This window comes from Narcine bancroftii, chromosome 5 (assembly GCF_036971445.1).
Source record: "Narcine bancroftii isolate sNarBan1 chromosome 5, sNarBan1.hap1, whole genome shotgun sequence".
Taxonomy (NCBI): Eukaryota; Metazoa; Chordata; class Chondrichthyes; order Torpediniformes; family Narcinidae; genus Narcine; species Narcine bancroftii.
The window spans coordinates 192,628,365-192,651,979 of NC_091473.1; the positions used below are offsets into that span (position 1 = coordinate 192,628,365).

A 23,615-nucleotide genomic window follows, 5' to 3' on the forward strand; every position below is an offset into this window, starting at 1 on the left:
CCCATTTTATGTAATTTACTTGTCCATGAATTCATTAAATTTTTCAATATTGGTACATCATAAGTTCGTAACAAATTTTTATTCCATCGAAATAAAAATTCATTCGAAAATTTTTCAGAAATAACTGCCAATTCTATCTGTGCCCAACTAGGTGTATCTTGTGTGGCCATTAATGCGCTAAGAAATCTAAATTGAACTGCTTCATAATAAAATTGAAAGTTAGATAGCCGTAACCCTCCAAATTGAAAATCCCACATCAATTTTTTCAACGCCATCCTAGGAAATTTTCCTTTCCACAAAAAATCCCTAATTACTTTATATAAATCCTTAAAAAATCTTTTTTGTAAACAACAAGGAATTGATTGAAATAAATATTGTATACAAGGAAAAATATTCATTTTTATAGTATTAATTCTTCCTAATAAACGCAAAGGTAAATCTTTCCATTTAACTAAATCTCCCTTAATCTTCTTCATTAAAGGAAGATAATTAAGTGAATATAAATTTTGGTAGTCAGTATTAACATTAATTCCCAAATATTTAATTTGTTTCGTCCACTTTAAATTCGTAATATTTCTAAACATTGAATAATCATCTTTACTAATTGATAAAATTTCACTTTTAGTCCAATTAACCTTATAACCAGATAATTGACCATAAATCTCTAAGGAATCTTGAAGTGTTGGCAGAGAAACATCAGGATCCACCAAATACAGAAAAACGTCATCCGCAAATAAATTTATTTTATAATCTTCATTCAAGACTCTCATACCTTTGATACTATCATTCTGACGTATTAATTGTGCTAGAGGTTCAATAACTAAAGCAAACAAGGCGGATGATAATGGACATCTTGTCTAGTAGATCTTGTTAAATTAAAGGATTCTGAAAGCAAACCATTAGTAACAACTCTAGCTTTCGGATCATTATACAGAGCCCTAAATGACCTCCCTGATAGAAGACCCTCAGGGATGTGCAGAACAATTAGATCAATTTTTGGGACCTAATATATATATCTGGGATGAATAAATGTCTATCTTTAAGACTCTATTTACTTTGGATAAGCGTGGAATGATTCGCCAGGCAGGGATTAGAGTCTGGGATAGGGAACACCAAGGGAGATCAGAGGCGATACCTGGAGAAGCTAAATTTCCCCTGGTAAACCCAAATTGGGATAAGACTACTAATGATGGTCACACGCGAATGGATGAGTACAGGGTTAATCTAGTAAAAGGAATCAAGGAGTCTGTTCCAAAAGGACAGAACTTTAAGAAGGCATTTGAGGTTCCCCAAGGTCCCAAGGAGACCCCCTCTGCATTTCTGAATAGATTGCGTGCGGCCATACAGCAATATGGGGGGTTGGATATAGAATCTCCTGCAGGTGAATAGTTGGTATTGACGGGCTTTGTTACTAATTCAGCCCCAGATATCAGGAAGAAATTACAAAAGACAGAGAATTGGCATGAACAGGGAATAACACAGCTTTTACAGATTGCACAAAGGGCATACGTCCAGAGGTCTGAAGATAAACAGAAAGGAAAGGCTAAGATTTGGATGCAGGCAGTCAAGGAAGTTGTGGAGGGACAGCAGGGAAATGTTAGGAGCTGTGTGCCAGCTCCTGGACATTGGGAGGAGCGCTGGGAGTGGGGAAGTAGAGACCACAGCAGAGGCAGGGGTAGAGGAGAATTCCGGAGACGACGACCATTCCCAGGACCCCGTGGAGACCCTGGTAGAAATTGGGAAACAGGAGCATTTGTTTGCTATTATTGTAAAAAGGAGGGACACTTTAAGAGGGAATGCCCAATGCGAGCCAGGGAGATGCGATCTTACGCATTGATGGAGGCAGATTATGAATAGGGGGGTCACGGTTCTCAGTCAATACACACCGTGGGGCTGCAGGGAGAACCATTGGTAAATTTAAGCATAGGACCCCATGGTGATGAGATGACTTTTCTAGTAGATTCTGGGGCAGCCCGGTCTAGTATTTTACAACGGCCCGAGGGTGTTAAAACAGAAGGGACAGTGCTGGTTTCGGGAGTGGGAGGAAGAGATTTTACGGTCCCTACACTAAAGAATGTAAGGATACAAATGGGAGAAAAGATAATAACAGAGGATATTTTACTAGTTCCCCAAGCTGGAGTTTGCCTGTTGGGACGAGATTTACAAGACCAATTGGCTCTCGGTACCAGACCACAGGGATCAGGTATCGGGGTTCAATTTTATGGACTAACAGAGGAGGATCGGAAACTAATAAATCCTGGAGTATGGGCAAAAAGAGGCAATACCCTTTACACTGAGGGACGCGGTCTTCACACTGAGGGAGATCCCTTCTGACTGAGACACTCTCCCTTCTCTCTGAAGAACGCTCACTTCACACTGAGGAACGTTCCTTGTCATTGAATGACGTTCCCTTCACGCTGAGCGACTCTCCCTTCTCACAAACTGAAGCTCCATTCTCAAAGAGAGACGCTCCCTTCATTTTTTTTTTAAATTTTTTATTTTTCACACCATAAATCACAATAGCCATGATATACACTTTTTCTTTTCCACACATTTACAGTGATTTTTTTCTCCCCCCCCCCTCCTCCCAAGCCACCCCCCCACCCCCCCCCCTCTCATCCATTTTAGGTATACAATCTAGGTTGCATTAATTCAGTCAGACAATGTTGTCATTCAACAAAAATACACCAGAAATTCTACTGAGTCCATTCTTTTCTTTTCTTCTCCTTCCATCAACTTAGGCAATGTTTGTTCCCGGTAGGTTTTCGCTATTGTATTTAATGTAAGGCTCCCATACTTGTTCGAATATTTCAATATTATTTCTTAAACTATATGTTATTTTTTCTAATGGAATACATTTATTCATTTCTATATACCATTATTGTATTTTCAAATTATCTTCCAATTTCCAGGTTGACATAATACATTTTTTTGCTACGGCTAGGGCTATCTTGACAAATCTTTTTTGTGCATCTTCCAAGTCAATTCCAAATTCTTTATTTTTTATGTTACTTAGGAGAAAGATCTCTGGATTCTTTGGTATATTGTTTTCTGTTATTTTATTTAATATCTGATTGAGATCATCCCAAAATTTTTCTACTCTCTCACATGTCCAGATTGCATGAATTGTTGTTCCCCTTTCTTTTTTACATCGAAAACATCTATCAGATACTGTTGGGTCCCATTTATTTAACTTTTGCGGTGTAATGTATAGTCTGTGTAACCAATTATATTGTATCATACGCAGCCTCGTATTTATTGTATTTCTCATCGTTCCAGAACATAATTTCTCCCATGTTTCCTTTTTTATCTTTATATTTAAATCTTGTTCCCATTTTTGTTTAGTTTTACCATTTGTTTCCTCATTCTACTTTTCTTGCAGTTTGATATACATATTTGTTATAAATCTTTTGATTAACATTGTATCTGTAATCACATATTCAAGGTTACTTCCCTCTGGTAAACTCAAATTGCTTCCTAATTTATCTTTCAAGTAGGATCTCAGTTGGTAATATGCCAGCGCTGTATCTCCAGTTATATTGTACTTATCTCTCATTTGTTCAAAGGATAAGAATCTACTTCCTGAAAAACAATTTTCTATTCTTTTAATCCCTTTTTTTTCCCATTTTCTAAAGGAAAGGTTGTCTATTGTAAAAGGGAGTAGCTTATTTTGCGTCAATATTAGTTTTGGTATTTGATAATTTATTTTATTTCTTTCTACATGAATCTTCTTCCATATATTGAGGAGATGGTGTAATACTGGAGAAGTTCTATGTTGTACCAATTTTTCGTCCCATTTATATAATATGTGTTCAGGTATCTTTTCCCCTATTTTATCTAATTCTAGTCTCGTCCAGTCTGGTTTTTCCCTTGTTTGATAAAAATCTGATAGATACCTTAATTGTGCGGCTCTATAATAATTTTTGAAGTTTGGCAATTGTAAGCCTCCTTGTTTATACCATTCTGTTAATTTATCTAGTGCTATCCTCGGTTTCCCCCCTCTCCATAAAAATCTCCTTATTATTTTCTTTAACTCTTTGAAGAATTTTTCTGTCAGTTGTATTGGCAATGCCTGAAATAAGTATAGTATCCTTGGAAAAATGTTCATTTTAATACAGTTTATCCTTCCTATCAGTGTTAGTGGTAGCTCTTTCCAATGCTCTAAATCGTCCTGTAATTTTTTCATTAGTGGATTGCAATTGAGTTTATATAATTGGCCTAGATTTTTGTTTATTTGCACACCTAGGTATCTTATTGCCTGCATTTGCCATCTGAATGGGGATTCCTCCTTAAATTTTGAGAAATCCGCGTTATTCATAGGCATTGCTTCACTTTTATTTATGTTTATCTTGTATCCCGACACTTCTCCATATTCCTTCAATTTCTTATATAGTTCTTTTATTGATAGTTCTGGTTCTGTTAAGTACACAATCACATCATCCGCAAATAGACTGATTTTATATTCCCTGTCTTTTATTTTTATTCCTTTTATATTATTATCTATTCTTATCGATTCTGCTAGTGGTTCTATAGCTAGCGCAAACAATAATGGTGATAGTGGGCATCCCTGCCGCGTTGACCTGCTTAAGTTAAATTGCTTTGATACATGTCCATTTACTGTCACTTTCGCTAACGGTCCCTCATATAATGCTTTAATCCAATTAATATACTTCTCCGGTAAACTGAATTTTTGCAATACTTTGAACAAGTAATTCCATTCTACTCTGTCAAAGGCCTTCTCTGCGTCTAAAGCAACTGCTACTGCCGGTGCTTTATTTCCTTCTACTGCATGAATTAAGTTAATAAATTTACAAATATTGTCTGTTGTGCGGAGAAGCTCCCTTCTTAATGAGACGTGCGCCCTCCTCACTGAGGGACGTTCCCTTCACACTGAGGGACGATCCGTTCCTACTGAGACTCTCCCTTCTCACTGAAGGAGGCTCCCTTCTCACTTATGGACGCTTCCTTCTCACTTATGGTCGCTCCCTTCCCACTGAGGTTCGCTCCCTTCCCACTGAGGGTCGCTCCCTTCCCACTGAGGGTCGCTCCCTTCCCACTGAGGGTCGCTCCCTTCCCACTGAGGGTCGCTCCCTTCCCACTGAGGGTCGCTCCCTTCCCATTGAGGGTCGCTCCCTTCCCTCTGAGGGTCACTCCCTTCCCTCTGAGGGTCGCTCCCTTCCCACTGAGGGACGCTCCCAGCCCACTGAGGGACGCTCCCAGCCCACTGTGGGACACCCCTATTACACTGAGAGACGTGGTCTTCCCACTGAGAGACGCTCCCTTCTACTGAGGGACTCTCCCTTCTCACTGTGGGCATGTAGAGGGACGCTCCCTTCTCACTGAAGAACGCTCACTTCTCATTAAGAGACGTTCCCTTCACGCTGAGCGACTCTCCCTTCTCACTATGGAAGCTCCATTCTCAAAGAGAGACTCTCCCTACTTAATGAGACATGCGCCCTCCTCACTGGGGGACGATCCCTTCTGACTGAGGGACGATCCCTTCTGACTGAGGGACGATCCCTTCTGACTGAGGGACGATCCCTTCTGACTGAGGGACGATCCTTTCTGACTGAGGGACTCTCCCTTCTCACCGAGGGACGCTCCCTTTACACTGATGAAAGCTCCCATCTCACTGAGACGCTCCCTTCCCACTAAGGGACGCTCATTTCCCACTGAGTGATGCTCTCTTCTCAATAACTGAAGCTGCCTTCTCAATGAGAGATGCTCTCTTTCTAAGAGAACTTCTTTCAAAGTATGGGACACTTCCTTCACACTGAGGGATGCCTCCTTGTCACTAAGGTACACTCCTTTCTCACTGAGGAATGCTCCCTTCTCTCTCACTGAGGGACACTCCCTTCCCATTTTTGGATGCTCCCTTCCCACTGAGAGACTCTCCCTTCTCACTGAAGGACGCTCCCTTTACACTGATGAAAGCTACCTGCTCACTGAGAGATGTTCCCTTCCCACTGAGCGACGCTCCCTTCTCACTAACAGAAACTGCCTTCTCAATGAGAGGTGCTCCCTTCTCATTGAAGACCGCTCCCTTCTCACTGAGGGACGTTCCCTTCACACTGAGTGACGATCTGTTACTACTGAGAGACTCTCCCTTCTCACTGAAGGACGCTTCTTTCTCACTGAGGGATGGTAACTTCTCACTGAGAGACGCTCCCTTTTCACTTACGAAAGCTCCCTTCTCTCTGAGAGATGCTCCCTTCTCACTGAGAGACGCTCCCTTTTCACTTACGAAAGCTCCCTTCTCTCTGAGAGATGCTCCCTTCTCTCTGAGAGATGCTCCCTTCTCTCTGAGAGATGCTCCCTTCTCTCTGAGAGATGCTCCCTTCTCTCTGAGAGACGTTCCCTTCTCTCTGAGAGACGTTCCCTTCTCACTGAGAGACGCTCCCTTCTCACTCAGGGCCGCTCTTCTCACTGAGAGACCTTCTCTTTTAACTGTGAGACATTCCCTTCACACTGACGGTCGCTCCTTTCTCACTGCGGGATGCTCCCTTCTCACTGAGAGACGTTCTTTTCTAATTGTGAGACGCTCCCTTCCCACTGAAGGACGCTCCATTCTCACTCAGGGGCGCTCTTCTCAATGAGAGACGATCTCTTCTCACTTTGAACACTCCCTTCACACTGACGGTCGCTCCCTTCCCAAGTGAGGCAGCGCCTTGTGGTTCCTTACTCATTAAGAGAGTGATGGCCGCTGCACCTCTTTGCCCGATGGAAGTGTGAAAAGCCCCCCCGGGGCAGATCCTCGGAGATATTGACCCCCCCCCCCCCTAGGGATTTGAAGATCTTGGTCCTCCCCACTGCCACCCCCTGGATGAGGGCTGGGTCTTGTCCCACCCGAAGCTCACGCCGAGCGCTGCATCCCATCCTGCTCGTTTCCTCCTCGCCGTCCGTGATTGCGCGCCGAGCGAGTCAATGAGTTACAACACGACACTGGGGAAACTCAGCCATCGGGCCTGAGCCCTGGAAAAATGTATCGATGAAGATGTATTTTTACCTCTGTTCTTTTAAGTTTGACCGGCTGAGTTTCTCCCGCGTCGTGTTCTTACTGCAGACTTTCCTGCATCCTTGAGGTGCACCTCAGCTCGTCCAACTCGTGGTCTCTGCCAGCGAGGAATCGGATCTACTTTTATCTTCCTTTTCTGACCTTTTTGGGTTAACCACTGACAGGGCGATTGATGAGGAGACGGGACCCCCCCCCCCCCCCCCCATCCACCCCCGTGGAACTGTGATTGCCTCTCCTGCGGAGGCTCGGTATAAAAGGAGCCAGGAGGACTCGCATCTGAAGCTGCTTCCTTCGGACTCTCGCTCTCCCTGCTCGGGGCTCCTTGCTTCCCCATGAGGACGAGCCAGTTCCCTGAGTTCACCCAGAGGGAGTCTGGGTGAACGTTCTGCTCCTCGGCGCTGATCACGTTGGATAATCAGGTAACATCTCGCTGCGTGTTTCCTGTCCTTAGCTGGAGGGGGTGATTAACGTCGCCTTGCATTTGTGGTCCTGCTGTTCGCGTTCGTGTGGGTCCCACTGGTTCACACGAACCAGACCAAAGTGCAGGTACAAAGCACACGTTTATTTCCGGAATGGAACGGAGACAACAGAAGCAAATTTCTACACATACACAATACGCAGGGGGTAGATATACACTTTCGGAAGACGAGGGGGAAACCGACAGAAACTGGGGAAGTTACATGAACACTGTTGGAATCTAGGGGTTAAAACAGTATGAAATAAATGATTAATTAATAAGTGTATATTTACTGCATGGTTCAGGGAAAAAGGAATGTGATTAAGTGGCAATCACAGCATGGAGCAAAGCTGGCTGAGCAAAATTGTCTGCTCCCAAATACAGGGAGAGGAAATGCATAAAACGATTTAGGAGGAATGCTCAAACTAAAGGAGGTGGTGAGTAGCACAGGAGACACAGGCCAGATCAGAACAAAGAATGGCCTGCAAGAAACAAAATGAATGGAAAACCAGTCTAGGAGGAAGATTAAGGCAGGAGGAGGTGTTAAAGAGAACAGCAGAAATTGGCCAGACAAGAACAGAATGGTGATTAGAAATATCTGGGGATGAATTAATTTCTGATCAACACAACAGGATAGTCTGGCCTGGAGGATTAAGATGGGAGTGCTACACCCTAGATATCTGCAAAACAGGAGATGACTTGTGATAACCCTTATGCAAAAAGATCTAGCAAAGGAAGACAACTTTTGTTCTGTATGATAATGAAATCTAGCAAAGGAAGCCAACTTTTGTTCTGTATGATAAGGTTGACCTATATAAACTGAACCAACTGGACAATAGGGGTCAGTCTTGGGGAGTAGCTCACTGTGCAGGTGACCTATGAACTAATGAGTGACCCAGAGCTCTGTTAAGTTTTATTCTTGTGCTGTGTAATAAATTGACTGTTGAACCGAATACCTTCTCCTATCACTTCATTCAAAGAACGCGCTGGACTCAGACCACACATAGACTAAATTAAGAGTAAGGTAAAGCCAGAGTCCGACAATTTGGTGACCCCGACGTGATGAAGATGGAGAAGTGACGAAGAAAAAGATACGAAACACTGGTCGATTGTGGTGTGGTGATAACAACAAGTGACCATCCTACAAAGGGAGGTAAGCAGACGCCTGTTTTAACGAAGTTCTGCTATTGGCAAAGATAAATTGTGTGTTGTCACTACTCTGCAAAAGCCCTCGTTAAAGCCAAAGAATAAAACAAAACGGGGTTGGAGTCCCCCGTAGTAGAAGGGGGTTGGAGTCCCCCGTAGTAGAAGGGGGTTGGAGTCCCCCGTAGTAGAAGGGGGTTGGAGTCCCCCGTAGTAGAAGGGGGTTGGAGTCCCCCGTAGTAGATGGGGGTTGGAGTCCCCCGTAGTAGAAGGGGGTTGGAGTCCCCCGTAGTAGAAGGGGGTTGGAGTCCCCCGTAGTAGAAGGGGGTTGGAGTCCCCCGTAGTAGAAGGGGGTTGGAGTCCCCCGTAGTAGAAGGGGGTTGGAGTCCCCCGTAGTAGAAGGGGGTTGGAGTCCCCCGTAGTAGAAGGGGGTTGGAGTCCCCCGTAGTAGAAGGGGGTTGGAGTCCCCCGTAGTAGAAGGGGGTTGGAGTCCCCCGTAGTAGAAGGGGGTTGGAGTCCCCCGTAGTAGAAGGGGGTTGGAGTCCCCCGTAGTAGAAGGGGGTTGGAGTCCCCCGTAGTAGAAGGGGGTTGGAGTCCCCCGTAGTAGAAGGGGGTTGGAGTCCCCCGTAGTAGAAGGGGGTTGGAGTCCCCCGTAGTAGAAGGGGGTTGGAGTCCCCCGTAGTAGAAGGGGGTTGGAGTCCCCCGTAGTAGAAGGGGGTTGGAGTCCCCCGTAGTAGAAGGGGGTTGGAGTCCCCCGTAGTAGAAGGGGGTTGGAGTCCCCCGTAGTAGAAGGGGGTTGGAGTCCCCCGTAGTAGAAGGGGGTTGGAGTCCCCCGTAGTAGAAGGGGGTTGGAGTCCCCCGTAGTAGAAGGGGGTTGGAGTCCCCCGTAGTAGAAGGGGGTTGGAGTCCCCCGTAGTAGAAGGGGGTTGGAGTCCCCCGTAGTAGAAGGGGGTTGGAGTCCCCCGTAGTAGAAGGGGGTTGGAGTCCCCCGTAGTAGAAGGGGGTTGGAGTCCCCCGTAGTAGAAGGGGGTTGGAGTCCCCCGTAGTAGAAGGGGGTTGGAGTCCCCCGTAGTAGAAGGGGGTTGGAGTCCCCCGTAGTAGAAGGGGGTTGGAGTCCCCCGTAGTAGAAGGGGGTTGGAGTCCCCCGTAGTAGAAGGGGGTTGGAGTCCCCCGTAGTAGAAGGGGGTTGGAGTCCCCCGTAGTAGAAGGGGGTTGGAGTCCCCCGTAGTAGAAGGGGGTTGGAGTCCCCCGTAGTAGAAGGGGGTTGGAGTCCCCCGTAGTAGAAGGGGGTTGGAGTCCCCCGTAGTAGAAGGGGGTTGGAGTCCCCCGTAGTAGAAGGGGGTTGGAGTCCCCCGTAGTAGAAGGGGGTTGGAGTCCCCCGTAGTAGAAGGGGGTTGGAGTCCCCCGTAGTAGAAGGGGGTTGGAGTCCCCCGTAGTAGAAGGGGGTTGGAGTCCCCCGTAGTAGAAGGGGGTTGGAGTCCCCCGTAGTAGAAGGGGGTTGGAGTCCCCCGTAGTAGAAGGGGGTTGGAGTCCCCCGTAGTAGAAGGGGGTTGGAGTCCCCCGTAGTAGAAGGGGGTTGGAGTCCCCCGTAGTAGAAGGGGGTTGGAGTCCCCCGTAGTAGAAGGGGGTTGGAGTCCCCCGTAGTAGAAGGGGGTTGGAGTCCCCCGTAGTAGAAGGGGGTTGGAGTCCCCCGTAGTAGAAGGGGGTTGGAGTCCCCCGTAGTAGAAGGGGGTTGGAGTCCCCCGTAGTAGAAGGGGGTTGGAGTCCCCTCGTAGCGATCTTGAGAGATAGCTTTAGACACTTGGCCAATTAGAATAAGGTGTATGGTGATGGTTGTTTGCTTCTATAGTGTGTAATAAGTATTTGATTAAGGATCGTGTGCCATAGTAGTGTATAAGTATCTGTATAAGGTGCATTGTGATGGTTATTTATTTTTATAGTGTGTAATAAGTATTTGATTAAGGATCGTATACCATAGTAGTGGATAATCAGTATCTGTATAAGGTGTATTGTTTTATAGTTATTTGCTTCTATAGTGGATAAGTATCTGTTTAGGAATCGTCTAGTGTATCATAATAGTTTATAATAAGTATTTGTTTAAGGATTGTGTGTAGTGTGCTGCTGGTGTTTATAATAACGTGGGAAGGGACGAAGTATATTGCAGGGTGTCAAAATCCTACCAGGGGAGAGACCCAGTGAAGTACGAAGTCTAAAGGGTTAAAGATCAGAATGGAGATGGAAGGAGTAAATAGGGATGTAGGGCAAGAGCTCGGGGGAGATAGAGGGGTTCCCCCATCTGTAAACCGACAGTGGGGAAAAAACAAGGAATCAATTACTGGGAGGATTACCGAAGGGAGAGGAGGTACAGGCTATGGCACGGTACGAACAGATATGGAGAGAGCTGCAGAATCAGGGGAAGGTACCACGAGGGTTTGAAAAAATCCGGCTGGTACTGTACTTAGGAGAAGCAGAGAGGGAAGCAGCCAAGGAGGTACAGGAACATGAGGCAAAAGGACAACAATCTATATGGAATAGAAGAAGGTTTAAACAACAGAGAGAAGTGAAGGAACAGAGAAGGGCAGATTTACACATTATGACATTGGCTTGCATGGCTGTGGAAGCGAACCTTCAACATGATATTAAAAAGGGATCCCATATCACTAAGGAGAATACAGGGAAGGTTAAGCCGTCAGCCCTGCTATATCCAAAGTTACCAGAGACATTGCCACCACCTTATCCTATTCCCCAGATGCCAGTGATGCAGATAAATGAGGGAATAGTGAATGTCACTGAATTAGCAGGTCACGAACTCCAGGAGGCGAAGGAGTGACTTAAGAGAGTTATGCAGGAAAGGGTGGAGGAAATGAAGGAGTTAACAAAGGAAATACAGAATGATGTATGTAAAGTGAGGGAAACTAGTATGCGACTGGAAAAAACAGATGAGAGAGAGCAAGAACAGACACTTGAGAATGCCTTCTCGGTAGGAATGTCAGAGGATCACACCACCCCCACTCCTCACAATAGACAAAAGGAGTCAGAGGATGAGGAGATCTCGACCTTTTGGAGTCAGTGTAAGGAGAGTTGGACGGATAAAGCAGGAGTACACCCAGCCACAGATCCCTTGCAGACTACACTCTTTAGGGCTGCAGTAACGAGCGGACTGCCAGCTGTAGTTAGGGAGGCGTTAGAGAATAACCCTGATATTCCTGGCTGCTCGAGTGAGCAATGGGAAAAATATTTGACCCATCACATGAAACGTTACAGGGCTAAGCAAAAGGAGGACAAACATACTATGGAGTCGGCACAAGTGCAACTCCTTAAGCTTCAATTGGAAGAGGCTAGGAGAAAGGCAAACGAGGCAAAAAAGATTTCCTCAAAGGGTGCGAACCAGATGATTCAGCAGCCACCGCAGCCACCACAAGGGAATAATATGAGTTGGCACCCGGCCCCATATTGGGCACCGGGTCCCACCTATGTGGCCAGAATGGGAGGTCCAATGGGGGGATTCCGAGTAAGAAGGAGAGGTCGGGGTGCTCCACGAATGCAACCAGCCGTATGTTTTGTATGCGGTCAGCCAGGACACTGGAAGAGAGACTGCCCCCTGGCTTGGGATCCTCGGGACACTGGGGGAAGGGGATATGGACCACCACAAAATGAGCATTGGGTCCAGCCCCAGAGATCGTCAGTGCCACCCCCGGTACATCAGGCACCCCATGCGGCTTTAGCTCCAAAGAGACAATTCCCTTTGCTGACAGAGGAGGAGCAATATTGCCCACAGTGACGGAGCCCGAGCACCCACGATCAGGCTAGGTTGGCAGACCCTTTCCTGCAGATTAAAGTTATGGACATGGAAGAATCCTTTTTAGTGGATACGGGAGCCAGATTTTCAACACTCACTGGCACTGAATTTCAAGATAAAACATCATCCTCTAGCGTCCAGCTGATAGGGTTCTCGGGTACACCAGAAAATCTGCCGTTTTCTACACCACTAGTCACTTCTGTGGCGGGACAGACTTTTACACATCAATACATTTTGTCAGCCAGGTGCCCTACCAATCTCTTGAGCAGAGACCTGTTGGTCAAGTGCGGAGCATCGATCCTTTGTGGACCCAGCGGAATAGAGGTCACCTTTCCAAATGGATATTCTATGAACTGTTCATTAACTACACTGCATTCCAGTTCTCAGATGTTGTTGGCGGCAGCTGGAGGATCCGCGTCTGAGGGACAATGGGCTGACATTTACTGGGGGCTGTTGGAACCGGAGGACCCACAAAAGGGAGGGCTGCTAAAGCTTTATAATCAATGGAAGCCGTGGATCCAGACGTTACACCCGTATACCCCTCCCTCGGACCCTCCCCATATGACCCTCTTTTACGATAGGGATAGGGATGGGGATGAAATGTATCAGCATGCCTTTTATGAAGAGGTAGAGGGCATGCAATGGGAGATTAATTCGGACTACATAGTGGTAGGAAAGGAGGGAGTGGCCGCTGCGGTGGCACTGACATCTGAACAGCTGGAATGGTATGAGATGGCAGGTGAGGCCATTCCTCATGTCACCCTTGCAATTGGCACTACTCACCAGGCAAAAGATTTGGGACCGAGGTGTCGGAACTTGATGTCCCTAGCTGACTGGTCCGATATCCAAATACCGACAGTGCAGTTCTCCTCATCTGGTCAGGGAAACATGATTTTGTCCCCGACATATGATCGAGTCCTCCTTGAGCATAGACAGATTGAACGCTTTCATGGTAGAGAGAAGATGGATCACCCCGACTCGGCCCCTATGCTAGATTCTCTCCCTGAGAACCTGTGGTCAGTGGGATCAGCAGATGTGGGTTTTTGTCAGCAGGTTGATCCCATAACCTTCGAACTGTCAGATTACACCCCTATTTGGCAGATGCAGTATCCCCACAAACCTGAAGCTGAGGAAGGTTTGGCAGAGACCATTGATGGCCTTATGTATTCAGGGGTGTTGGAACATTCGCGTTCTAGTTGGAATACACCCATTTTACCTGTTCCTAAACAAGACACGGGCAAATATCGGATGGCCCATGACTTAAGGCGCATCAATGGTATTGTGAGAACACCCACAGTTCCAGTACCAAACCCATATACTGCCATGACTGCTTTAACCCTTAACCACAAGTGGTTCTCTTGCATAGATTTAGCGAATGCTTTCTTTTGCTTGCCGCTGGCAGAACCATTAAGAGATGCTTTCATTTTTGGGTTTGTCAGGTTATAGTAGGCAGTTTATCCCATCGTATGGTGAGTTGACACATCCACTGCAAACTTTGGTGAATGAGCAGGGGATGAGGAATCTGGGAGCTACACTTGATTGGACTGCACAGGCTGAGATGAGTTTTATTCTATTGAAGCAAGCTCTTACAACAGCTATAGATTTGGCGATTCCAAATTATAAACTACCTTTCTTTTTGGATGTTTCTGAAAAAGCACACACAATTGATGGTGTTCTTTTTCAGAAAAAAGGGGGTGGAAGTTGTGTGCTCATGTATGTGAGTATCACACTAGACCCGAAAGAAGACAGACACCCACCATGTACGAGACATGCAGCGGGAGTAGCAAAGATTCTACAAAAGGTGGCACACATCGTAATGGGACATGGCCTGACGGTATCAACAACACATAGCATTGCAGCATTTGTGAGCTCAACAGCATTTACAATGACTTCACTAAGGCAGACGAGACTAGAAAAGATCCTGAATGCTCCAAATGTTACATTTACCCATGAAGGCATTAACATGGCAGACAATATGGGAGAGGGAGAACCACACTGTTGTGAGAAGAGGGTAGTGAAGGATATTAAAATAAGACCTGACTTACAGGCTACACCCTTAAGAGAACCAGATGAAACCTTGTTTACAGATGGGTGTTGTTACAGACACCCCACAAATGGATTGAAAGCTGCCTATGCGGTGGTGCGAAAAACTACAGGAGGATTTGAAGAAATCATTACAGGGACAGTGAGAGGAAAGGAGTCAGCACAACTCGCAGAACTACAGGGAATGATAGCAGCATTAGAATGGGCAGAAGGGAAGGAGGTCAATATATATACAGACTCGGCATATGTGGTAGGGACAATACAGGTTGAACTTAGTCAATGGATTAGAAGTGGGTTTTTAACAGCAGCAATGACCCCAATTAAACACGAGAAGGATGTTAGGAAACTGGCTGAGGCCCTCCTGAAACCAAGGGCATTAGCAGTTCTTAAATGTAAAGGACATGATAGAACAGATACGATGGTGGCTCGGGGAAATCAGGAAGCGGACATGGCCGCTAAAAGGGCAGCAGGATTCGGCCCTCAGTTTATTATGATACAGGCAGACAGAACAGCACATGACTTATTACCACCATGTAGGGTAGAAGTAATAATACAGGACAAGCAAAGGCATCACCTCAGGAAAGGATGGTATGGGAGGAAAGGGGGGCAACCAAGGATCAAGGACTATGGAGATCGATAGACGGGAGGCCAGTTTTACCATCTGGACTCATGAAACCTCTCCTCGAGGAGGCGCATGGGCTAACACACTGTGGAAAGAAGCAGATGATAAGGTACTTGATACATTGGTGGCACCCCTTCCTGCTGGCGATGGTGGAGAACCATATTAGAGTGTGTGAGGTATGTATAGCTTTCAATGTAAAGGTGACTGTAAAGCCACATGAAGGTCAGTTCCCGCTACCTAAGTTACCAGGGCAGGAAATCGTACTTGATTATACGGACATGATTGAGAGGGTAAGTGGCTATCGATACCTCTTAGTGGCAGTAGATGTGTTCACAGGGTGGCCGGAGGCAATCCCTGCCAAAAGAGAAGATGCAAGGACGGTATGTAAATTCCTGATCAACCAGTATATTCCGAGACACGGATTTCCTAGAAAAATTAGGTCTGATAATGGAAGTCATTTTAAGAATAATGATCTACAGGAGGTAGAAGCAATGTTGGGATTGAAACATGCCTTTGGAACGGTGTACCATCCGCAATCCCAAGGGAAAGTGGAGAGGATGAACCAAACAATAAAAAGTAAGATCGGGAAAGTACAGGCACGGACCAAACTAAATTGGGTGGATGCGTTGCCCCTGGCATTGATGTCAATAAGGAGTTCGGTAAGTTCTGTGACAGGATTTACTCCATATGAACTACAAACAGGGCACCAGTTTCCAGGACCGGGAGCCGGAATTCAGACTACGAAGAATGAGGTAAGCTCAATGGGATGCAAGCTTTATTATGAAAAACTAACGGCTCTGGTGTCAGATTTTTCACAACAGGTCACAAGTCCCAACAGAGAAGGGGAAACACCGATACCTTCAGTCGCGGAGTGGGTTCTGCTAAAGGTCATCAAAAGAAAGTGGTCGGAGCCCAGATGGACAGGACCCTACAGAGTGGTGGAGAGGACGTCCCACGCGGTTCGACTACAAGGAAAAGGCGAGACGTGGTATCATTGGAGTCAGTGTGCAGCAACGGACCCACCGACACAGACACTGGAACAGATTCGAACGGAGGTGACTGAGAACCTGTGAAGCAACCACGGACTAAGAACACTTAACGTCCCTTTTTAAAGAGACTATTGGACTACGGTGACTGTGTATCAGTGGTTGACGGCATAATCGATTTATTGGCATCAAAACAATGAAGGGAGCTGTGATGGACACTATGTGGGGACTATGGGTGATGTTGTTCCTAGCCCTTTAAGCATCTGGAGAAGGAAACAACTGTACAAAGTGTTTGTGGTCAGCCTGGGAAGCCCATAACGAACCGAAACAGTACTTTGCGGATTGGACTGACGTTCCTGAACACTGTGTTGGGGCCCCCACTGAACTGAAGTGTGTTCATAATGGCCAAGTTTGTGAGGTTAAGTTTAACAAGGGGTCGGAGATGCCGGTCCTTGCAAAAACTCCTGAGGTCTTGGTCCCATAAGTTAACTGGTGGTTGGTCTCATTTTCATGAGACCAAAAGGGGGACTGTTGGAATCTAGGGGTTAAAACAGTATGAAATAAATGATTAATTAATAAGTGTATATTTACTGCATGGTTCAGGGAAAAAGGAATGTGATTAAGTGGCAATCACAGCATGGAGCAAAGCTGGCTGAGCAAAATTGTCTGCTCCAAAATACAGGGAGAGGAAATGCATAAAACGATTTAGGAGGAATGCTCAAACTAAAGGAGGTGGTGAGTAGCACAGGAGACACAGGCCAGATCAGAACAAAGAATGGCCTGCAAGAAACAAAGGGAATGGAAAACCAGTCTAGGAGGAAGATTAAGGCAGGAGGAGGTGTTAAAGAGAACAGCAGAAATTGGCCAGACAGGAACAGAATGGTGATTAGAAATATCTGGGGATGAATTAATTTCTGATCAAAACAACAGGATAGTCTTGCCTGGAGGATTAAGATGGGAACGCTACACCCCAGATATCTGCAAAACAGGAGATGACTTGTGATAACCCTTATGCAAAAAGATCTAGCAAAGGAAGACAACTTTTGTTCTGTATGATAATGAAATCTAGCAAAGGAAGCCAACTTTTGTTCTGTATGATAAGGTTGACCTATATAAACTGAACCAACTGGACAATAGGGGTCAGTCTTGGGGAGTAGCTCACTGTGCAGGTGACCTATGAAGTAATGAGTGACCCAGAGCTCTGTTAAGTTTTATTCTTGTGCTGTGTAATAAATTGACTGTTGAACCGAATACCTTTTCCTATCACTTCATTCAAAGAACGCGCTGGACTCAGACCACACATAGACTAAATTAAGAGTAAGGTAAAGCCAGAGTCCGACAACACACACACTCAACAATCAGATCAAGGTGATACTACGAGCCCCCACCCCTTGACTGGTACGGACACAGCGCTTGCTACCTGACCTCAGGTCTCACCCCAACCCAGTGTGAAAGATGCTACTTATATGCCACGAGGAGTCCAGAGGCAGAACAAAGGGGCACATGGCCCTTTATAGTTCTGCAGGCAGAACTATAAATAACTCAGGGAAGGCTGGGCCCCCTTGGCTGCTGTGACCAATGGCTCGAAGCCAAGTGCAGGGGCTGAGCAGGGGCTCAGTCGAGATGATCCACCTGGCCCATTTGGGTGAAGGTCAGGGCTGAGTCCAGGCTGTCTGGACTGCAGCACCTGGTGATTTAGATGGGCCCATCGCAAGGGTCACCTTGATGGCTTGGGGTGAGTGTTGACCTTGATTGGCAAGTAGAGCGCAGCAGGGCCACCAGGTGGTGGGCGCCGCCTCTCCATGACAGGTCCCAGGCTGGCATTAGTATCAAGGGTCCAATTCTAATGCTATCTGCGAATTGGAATTACCAGAATCACAGACAGCATAAAAAAAATACACCTTCCTACCCCGTAACCCTCTATTTTTCTTTAATCCTCGTGCTTGTCTTATAGTCTCTTAAATGCCCCTAATGTTCCAGCCTCCACCATCATTCCAGGCCCCCACAACTCTCTGTGTAAATACATTTACCCCTGTCGTCTCCCTATAAACTTTCCTCCCTTCACTGTACAAATGTCCTCTGACCCTACCCTGGGATAAAGGTGCCGACCGTCCACCTTATCTACGCTTCTCAGAATCTTGTTGACCTCGATTAAGTCTCCTCTCATCCTTCTTTGGTCAAAAGTGTGATATAGAGAATTTAGGTTAAAAAGACTTAAGTTAAAATGTGATGATTAATCAGAAACAGGGAAGCCAGAACGGACAGAGAGTTTACTAGCAGTCAAGGACAGAAGGAGCTGCTGAATATGTTTTTTTAAACCTATCTTTTCATGGTCATAGTGAGAGACATGCAGGAGACAAAGGATTGATAAGAAGTGTGAGAAACAGAATTCAGTGAATGTAGAGTTCACAGCGTACGTAACGAACGTGATAATTAATAATGCAGTTATACTTAGAATGTTTTTGTAATACTAACCAATTAAAACAGTATTAATAAGAAGGGGAAGGGCAAATAATAAAGGTATAAAAATCAATGCACTGTATGTATCGGGGCTTAACTGGTGAGAAACCAGTTGAGTCCAACTCTGCAGACTTGTAAATAAAGCTTGTCGTGTCATCAGTTTTAAAGAGACTCATGTGTGAGAAGTTTTATTTCTGACAAATGGGGGCTCGTCCGGGATCTACACTCCGGCCGTGAGGGGAGGCGAGAAGAGGGACATCGGAGGCGGTGCACCCCGCTGAGTTCAGCGGCTCCTAGTCCCTTGCTCGTCGCTTCGGGCGGCTTGAGCGAGTGGTATCCGGACAGGGTGACACGACAAGACGGAGAGGAGAAGGGTGACGGTTCAATCCCCGGGAAGACACCGGTAAGTGACGACTTACGATTGTGGTGTGGGGATTGGGTAACAGGTGTAACGGGATACACCTGTTTGGATAAAAACCTAACGGAATAGATTAAGTATAGATCTTTTGTCGTTGTGTGAGGACCCTGTCGCGGGACTCTAGGATAGACCCCAGGGAAACCTCGGCGGTAACCGAAGGAGGGACAGCACCTCCGACGAAGTGCCGAGAAGAGAGGGGTCAACCCCAGGAAAACCTCAGCGGTAACCGAAGGAGGGACAGCACCTCCGACGAGGCGTCTGAGAGGAAGGGAGTAGGGTCCAGAGCGAGAGGGTCCTCAGCAACGATAAACAGATCTAGGTGGGAAAATGGGAGGATCAAAATCTAAGGGCTCGTCTGAAAATTCAGGACAATTCCTGGGAGTACCCCTTGACAGCCCTTTGGGGAGAATGTTTGAAAATTGGGATAGTAAAAGATATCGGGACAAAAACAAGAAAAAGATGATCCAATATTGTCTCCTTTGGTCAAAACAACCTATTAAAGGTTCCTCGGTCTGGTGGCCGAAATTTGGATCTGATGAGGATTGGGTTAGACAAGCATTAAACATATATGTAAATTCGAGACCAAAGGTGAATCAAGAAGAGTCAGCATATGCATTTTGTTGGGTTCCCTGGCCAGGATCCTTAACAGAATGTTTTAAATTGAGAGTGGCAGGAGAAAAGAAATGGGAACCTCTGGACAACCTTCCCCCTCCTTATATTCCCCCGGTGCCTACTGCGCCCGAGGAAAGCTTATTACCGGAGGGGAAAGGTGATGAATCTGATTGCCCCCAAGGGGGCCGGGATAAAAAGGATGAATTAAGGGAGTCGGACCCTGAACTTCCACCGGTAAACCGACCCTGGACAAGATCCCAGACTGGTCCAGGACCATCAAAGTTTTCAATAAACCTAAATCCCCTAAGAGAAGTTCCTATGGGAGGACCGGGAGGGGGAACGGGATATGTGAATGTTCCCCTAACTAGTACAGAGGTGCGGGGATTTAAGAAAGAAATGAAAAAGTTATTGGAAGATCCTATAGGACTGGCTGAACAGCTTGACCAATTCTTGGGACCAAACACATATACGTGGGAAGAGATGCAGGCAATAATGGGAACATTATTTTCACCCCAGGAGAGGCAGATGATTCGACGGGCTGCCCTCCTCATGTGGGAATATGAACAACCTGGGGACCCTAGACCCCATGAACAAAAATATCCCTTAAATGAACCCAGGTGGGACAAACGAACACCCGAGGGATTGGCAAGTATGAGACAATATAGAGAGTGGACAATTAAAGGGATACGGGAGGCTGTGCCAAAGGGTCACAATTTTACCAAGGCATTTGGGAACCACCAGGGGAAAGACGAGTCCCCTACTGATTTTTTGGAGAGGGTGAGAAAGAATGTCCAACAGTATGCTGGTGTGGACCCTAGTACACCAATGGGTGAACAGCTTATTCGAATTGAATTTGTTTCCAAATCATGGCAAGACATTAGAAAGAAACTAGAAAAGGAGGAGGACTGGAGTGAAAAACCCCTAAGTGAACTGTTAAAAAAGGCACAAAAAGTATATGTGCAGAGAGAAGAAGAAGATCAAAAGAAGGCGACAAAGGTTATGGTACAGACTATCCGACAGATGAATGCTGAATCCAGAGGGGAAAGAAAACAAAACCTTCCTCTAAACAATCCAAAATATCCAAGAGAGGGAAGACCCCGGAGGTTCGTTAAGTGCTATTACTGCAATGAGGAAGGACACTTTAAGAGGGAATGCCCCCGATACAAGGCTAGAACAAATCCTGATGGACTATCCACAATCTGATGATTCCCAACTAATGCAGTATGTGGATGATTTACTATTATCAGGACCCAAGGAACAAGAAATGAGGGGAGAGACCATTAGACTCTTGAATTATCTGGGGATAAAGGGTCTACGAGTGTCCAGAAACAAGTTACAGTTTGTTGAGAAAACTGTAATATATCTGGGACACCAGATAAGTAAAGGACAGAAGCGAATTGCCCCTGAACGAATTGCGGGAATCACTAGAATGCCTTTACCCCGTAATAAGAAGGAAATAAGACAATTCCTGGGACTCTTAGGATACTGTAGGTTATGGATAGAGGACTACTCAGCTTTGGTGAAGTTTATGTATGATAAACTGACAAATGAAAATGTCTATCCATTGAAATGGACCCAGGAGGAGGAGGGATGATTCGAGGACTTGAAACATCGCCTAACACGAGCCCCAGTGCTCACTCTGCCCTCTTTAAAACAGCCCTTCCAGCTATTTGTCACTCATAACCAGGGAAAGCTGTGGGAGTTTTAACACAGGAAAAAGGCGGTCAGCGACACCCAGTGGCTTTCCTTTCCAAAATGATGGACCCAGTGTCTCGCGGATGGCCGACGTGTATCCAGGGAGTAGTGGCTGCTGCTCTGTTGGTAGAGGAGGCACGTAAACTTACTTTTGAGGAAAGATGACTGTGTACACCTCCCATTCTGTGAGTGTTTTATTACCACAAACTGCCCATCGATGGCTGACTGATTCTCGCATATTAAAGTATGAAACCATTTTAATGGTTGGAGGAGATTTACAGTTTGCAAAAATTAATAGCTGCAATCCAGCTCAATTTTTATACGGCAGTGACACAGAGAAAGAGGTGGAGCATGACTGTGTCGAGTTGACAGATCTTCAGACCAAGACCCGAGAAGACCTTTGCGATACTCCGCTGGGAGAAGGATATGAATTCTACATTGACGGCTCCGCCAGATGTGTTGACGGAATGAGAAGAAATGGGTATGCTATAATAGAAGGAAATACTTGGAAAGTAGTAGAATCCACGAGACTACCCGGAAGCTGGTCAGCACAATCCTGTGAACTATATGCCTTGCAGAGAGCCCTCAGAATACTGGCAAAGAAAATTGGAACAATTTACACAGATTCCAAATACGCATACGGGGTAGTGCATACCTTTGGTAAGATCTGGAAGGAGCGTGGTCTAATTACATCAAGAGGAAAGGAATTGGCACACGAACAGATGATTACTCTGACTCTAGAAGCCTTAACATTACCCCAAGAAATAGCAGTGGTCTACATACCAAGCCATCAAAGGGGAGATAACCCAACAGCAATTGGAAACAGACTGGCTGATGAAGAAGCCAAAAGAGCAGCCATGCAACAAGAAGTCCGTTTGCTGACTTTAATCCCAATAAGGCAAGGCATAAAGACAGCTCCCATTTTCACTGCTAAGGAAGAAAAGAACATGGATCAGCTGGGCGCAAGCCAGTTACCTGATGGAACATGGAAAACACCAGATGGAAGAATTGTTCTAAATAAAGAAATAACTCGCAATATTTTAAAACACCTGCATCAACAGAGCCACTGGGGCACCCAAGCCTTATGTGACACAGTGCTTCGAGATTATGTGTGTAAGGGAATCTACACCTTGGCCCAACAAGAGGTGCAAAATTGTTACCTATGCACAAAAATTAATAAGAAGATAATGAGGACAGGGACCATGGGAGGTCAACCATTAGCCATACGCCCTTTTCAACGTATCCAGATCGACTTCACAGAGTTACCTCAAGTTCAAAGATGGAAATATCTGTTGGTGATAATAGATCACTTTACCCGATGGGTAGAAGCCTTCCCAACAATAAATACTACAGCCTCTACAGTAGCTCGCCTCCTCCTAGAGCAGATAATCCCCAGATATGGTATAATGGATTCTATCGACTCAGACAGGGGTCCACATTTTTCTTCAAAAATCCAGCAATTGATTTGTGATGCATTACAGGTCTCTTGGAAATTACATACCCCTTGGCATCCACAAAGCTCAGGGAAGGTCGAACGTATGAATGGAACACTAAAAATCCAATTGACAAAGTTAATGGTGGAAACTAAAATGCCTTGGATGAAGTGTCTGCCCCTAGCCTTATTAAGAATTCGTACTGCCCCACGAAAAGATGTAGGGCTGTCCCCTTATGAAATGATGTTTGGGCTTCCCTTCTGGAGTACAGTTGAGGGGTGTCCCACCTTGGGGGAAGGGGATATATTTGTTAGGAACTATTTACAGGCACTGTCACGCTCTCTTACAGATTTACGAAAGAGAGGACTATTGGCACAAACACCGCCTCTAGACTTTTCTTTACACAAAGTGGAACCGGGAGACTGGATTCTTATCAAGACCTGGAAGACTGAAAAACTCCAGCCCCAGTGGGAAGGTCCATACCAAGTTCTCTTAACTACAGAAGCTGCAGCACGAACAAGAGAGAAGGGGTGGACACACGCATCCAGATTTAAGGGACCTGTAGAGGCGCCACAGGACCCTGATACGAACTCAGATTGGACTTGTATTCCTGGAGAAAAACCTCTTACCTTACGATTTCGCAAAAAGACTTAATTCACAATGTTATTGTTATGTTCTTTGATTTTTCTTAGTTTGCCTATGTCTTTATCAGGTGTGAAATGTAAGAAATGCAGAGATACAGTGTTCCTGTTTCAGGACCACATTTGGGGAAGAAAGGAAGGTAATTTCATTTCCCATACCTCAGTTCCTGAGAAATGCTGGGCAGAAAATACCACCCAACATCCATATACCCCTTGTGTGGAAAAAGAAGGAAATAATATAGGTCATTATATACAGATTCCTAATACCACTCCTTTCCCTCTTAATGGTTG

General features: G+C 45.8%; 1 protein-coding gene and 1 long non-coding RNA gene across 2 annotated transcripts in view; one reads left to right on the forward strand and one right to left on the reverse strand.

Moving 5' to 3' along the window:
- The window catches only part of LOC138764479 (uncharacterized), a 36,681-nt gene that overhangs the window by 10,639 nt on the left and 2,427 nt on the right, over positions 1-23,615 (reverse strand). The gene's annotated exons all lie outside the window — the stretch shown is intronic.
- LOC138764475 (uncharacterized) lies at positions 10,322-23,121 on the forward strand. The gene is made up of 2 exons (XM_069940451.1): positions 10,322-18,928; positions 23,033-23,121. The coding sequence occupies exon 1, from the start codon at positions 12,457-12,459 to the stop codon at positions 13,858-13,860; it is 1,404 nt and encodes a 467-aa protein (XP_069796552.1). The 5' UTR covers positions 10,322-12,456; the 3' UTR covers positions 13,861-18,928; positions 23,033-23,121.

Coding starts and splice junctions, on each gene's coding strand:
- LOC138764475 (XM_069940451.1), top strand. CDS start 12,457: ATGGACATGGAAGAATCCTTTTTAGTGGATACGGGAGCCAGATTTTCA.